This window comes from Oncorhynchus clarkii, chromosome 18 (genome assembly GCF_045791955.1).
Source record: "Oncorhynchus clarkii lewisi isolate Uvic-CL-2024 chromosome 18, UVic_Ocla_1.0, whole genome shotgun sequence".
Classification (NCBI taxonomy): Eukaryota; Metazoa; Chordata; class Actinopteri; order Salmoniformes; family Salmonidae; genus Oncorhynchus; species Oncorhynchus clarkii.
In genome coordinates, this window is record NC_092164.1 from 14,949,187 (window position 1) to 14,953,012 (window position 3,826).

Genomic DNA, 3,826 nt, shown 5'->3' on the forward strand with positions numbered 1-3,826 from the left:
TGGTCAGCCAAGTGAGATCCATGAAGTCAAAGTGATAGGGTTATTTCTTCTTTTTTATAGGGGCCTACGCCTCAGACATTATTGAAAGTCGGGACAAAATAAACTTTTTCTCACAACCCTTTTTTTAATATTAACATTTGAAATATGTCTTGTTTTTATATAGCAAAGTATCAGCTCTCACACCATGTAAATGCACCTAAAAATACAAAATGTATGTTGGAATGAAAAATGTACTGTATACTGTACCAACACAATACATTATGTTGATGTGCTATAATACAGTGGTGAAAAAGTACCCACAAGTCATACTTGACTAAAAGTAAAGATACTTAAATAGAAAATGACAAAAATAAAAGTCTAAAGGTATTTGGTTTTAAATACCCTTGAAAAGAATTGTCTAAATATAAGAGAAACAAAGCATCCCCATACAGAGCCTAACATTTTTGTTTAACAAACTTTTTCAACAAGTGCTTTTCAACTGGTTTCTCCTGGTACAGAGGCTGTAGCTTTACTGGTTGGTATATTTTCCTCTGTCGTAGACAGAGTATCTGAGCTACTCTCTATTTCTCTACAAGTTGTATCTGAACTGGTGTCTCCTGGTCCGGAGGGTGCACCTGAACTGGTGTCTCCTGGTCCGGAGGGTGCACCTGAACTGGTGTCTCCTGGTCCGGAGGGTGCACCTGAACTGGTGTCTCCTGGTCCGGAGGGTGCACCTGAACTGGTGTCTCCTGGTCCGGAGGGTGCACCTGAACTGGTGTCTCCTGGTCCGGAGGATGCACCTGAACTGGTGTCTCCTGGTCTGGAGGGTGCATCTGAACTGGCCTTTACTGGATTGGATAGAGTACCCCTTTCCACCTTTGGACTAAATGCTGTGGCTATAGGAAGAGCTGACAATCCTGGACTGCTTCTATCAGAAGTGTCTGTACTGTCTGACACTGAGCTAGTGGGTCTCCTCAGACCTGATAGGTCAGGTCTTCCTCTCTCTCTTTCTACCTGACCACTGCTCTTCTGGGTTTCCATTGTCTTCACTACACTTCCTTGTTCTACACCCATCTGGTTAACATGTCTTACAGATGATGGTTTTGGGGCGAGAGGTGGTGGGGGGGCTTTTTGGGGGAGTGTTTGTTTGGGAGAAGTTGGGCTCTTTCTTGTCTCTCCCTTCTGTGTCTCTTCTCCTTTCTTCCCTCTTTCTTCTCCCTCTCCTTTCACCTGCTCTTCTTCATTATTTTCAGTCTCTCTCTCCTGTCCATTTCTTTCTCCTCCATCATCTCTCCTATCTGTATCTTCTTGCCCCTCTCCCTCCTCTGTCACTGAATCATCTCCTCCTACCTTCTCAACATCTTCTCCATCCTCTCTTGTCCCCTCCTCCTTTCCTCCACTCTCCTCCTCTGTGCCTAAGATTAGGACTTTCTGGGGCATAAGCTGTCCATCTCCCGCTCCCTCTCTCTCTGTGCCATAACCAGCCATGCTTTGGTCAGTTCCTCTCCCATGATGCTCTCTGCTGTGCTGTGTCTCCAGAGTCTGTGGGTACGGTGAATTATAGTTAAGGCTGCTCCGAGGTGGTTTTGGAGGAGCAGTTTGGACAGAATCTTGGGTAACAGTCCCCAAGGTAACGTTCATGTTCTGTTTGGATTCTGTGTTCTGCTCTTTTTCTTCCCTCTGTCTCTTTCCGGACTCCCAACCCCAAACCTGATTCTGGTTGTTCAGTTTGAACGGGATATTACTCACAATAACATCTGTATCAGTGGATCCTGCCTTGTCTAGTAATGGTTTCTTCTCTCCCTCACCATCTCCAGTTTTCACAGCCTCACTGGCCTGGTTGATCTGATTGACCCTGTCCTTTAGTTCTTCATCTAGTAATAGCTTATTCTCCTCTTCCACAATCTCTGCCTGGCTGATTGCCACCACCTTCTCTCGATCCTCTTCAAGATGGCTGGCATTCCCTGTGCTCCGCAAATCTAGAGGAACAAAAACAAAGGAGAGAAAAGAAGGGAAGTCCGTGGGTTTGCAGGTATGGAGCGACTAGAGGGCTTAGAAACAAAGGGAAATGCAACTTCAGACAAAGTGACAGATTTTCTTCAGTTGATTTTGAGTCTAAACCGAACACAATGAATCAACACAATGTCAATACAACGTCAAGGAGACTCATAATAAAGAACCCTGTTATAAGGTATTACTGTCCTTAATTAAAGACATGGGCTTACCTTTGGAACGCTTCTTGACGAGCCAGACCACAACAGCAACCACAACAGCAACCAACAACAAGACACCTGCACCAATACCAGTGTAGATGTAGATCACAGGATTACCTGACACACACACATACAGACACACACAGGTCAGGTCACATGGTCAGTGGAAACTCAACAAAGGAATTCCTATTCCTTTATCAACAGCATTAAAATACTTTAAGATGATTTAACCTTGACTGAGTATACCAACAGAATGGTCTTCTCTTTACAAAACCCAAGCCCTCTATATCTCGCCTATCTCTCTTGTTTACCTGTGGCCAGGCAGTCGATGCTGTTGTATGTCTGTGTCTTCTTACTGACTGGGTTCCTGGCCTCACAGGTGTAGCTGACTGACTCTGGGGATGTGATGTTGTAGTGCTGTCCAGTCTGCTCCTGGCTCCACATCTCCCCCTGGTGGTCAGGCCAAGACCAGCGGTATTCTAACAGTGGACCCTCAGCACTGCAGTGAATTGTTGCCACGGTACCGTTCAATTCACAGGTGACGTCAGGTTGTGATACTGTGTCTGTGGATGGAAATGGAGGAGTATGTTATGCAAAAGTGGGAAAGTAAGGAATATTTCACACACATACACACTTGTTCTTTACAATGTGTTTGAGTTGTTAAATGTTGTCTCTGTTAGTTTAGTAATGACTGTTGGCTGGCTGGTGATACTAAATGTCAATCATAGAAGTTTGAACGTTGACATTATGTCATTAATGGAGGAGTACATCAGTCAGAGGACACTTGGTGACACACACTACACACATACTGCACACACAGTACACACACTGTATATACACACTGCACACACACTGTACACACACTGCACACACACTGTACACACACACTGCGCACACACTGTACACACTCTGCACACACACTGTACACACACACTGCGCACACACACTGCACACACTCTGTATATACACACACTGCACACACACTGTACACACACTGCACACACACTGTACACACACTGTAAACAGCTCTCTCTCTTCACAATGTGCTTGTGTTCCCAGGTTTTTTGCTGTTAGCTTAGTAACAACTGTTGGACTGAAAGTCTTGCACAATCATGGAAATGTTTACATTATTTCCTCTCTCTCTCTCTCCACTAACCTGTATGGCTGGTTAGTTAAGTTTATGTTTGAGAAATGCAATAGATACACATCCAGAAACAAAACGTATTTCAAAAGTGAGCAGCTCTTCAACAGTACTTATATCATATTACAACAAGCCAGTGGTTGCCAACCAAGTGACTTTATGACCCAAACGTGGGACCTGATTCATCCTTTAGGAAACCCTGACTCACCAATGACTTCCACTCTCTGCTGAAAGGTCTGTATTTTTTGACCAATCACACACTCTGCCTCATACACCCCACTGAGCTGCTTGGTCAGCTGTCTGATAGTGATTTCTCCAGTCGTGGTGTTCAAGGATGTCCTCCCTTTAAAATCACGAAATTCCTGTATCCCGTCAGTGTTCCATTCCACCGCCTTGTTTTCACCATGTTTCCAGAGGATCTCCTGTAAAACTCCACCATGGATCCCAGGGTTGAGAATGACATTGCCGTTTGTGATGACATAACGGGTGGTGG

The 3,826-nt window shown here is 44.7% G+C and overlaps 1 protein-coding gene across 1 annotated transcript; it reads right to left on the reverse strand.

Annotated features, from left to right (window-relative positions):
* Positions 1–474: 474 nt before the first annotated feature.
* LOC139372250 (uncharacterized) lies at positions 475–2,740 on the reverse strand. Its single transcript, XM_071112018.1, has 3 exons — positions 2,504–2,740; positions 2,205–2,309; positions 475–1,958 (listed from the first exon to the last, which is right to left on the reverse strand). Exons 1-3 carry the CDS (start codon positions 2,634–2,636, stop codon positions 475–477), a joined length of 1,722 nt encoding a protein of 573 aa, XP_070968119.1. The 5' UTR covers positions 2,637–2,740.
* Between the last annotated feature and the right edge of the window lie 1,086 nt (positions 2,741–3,826).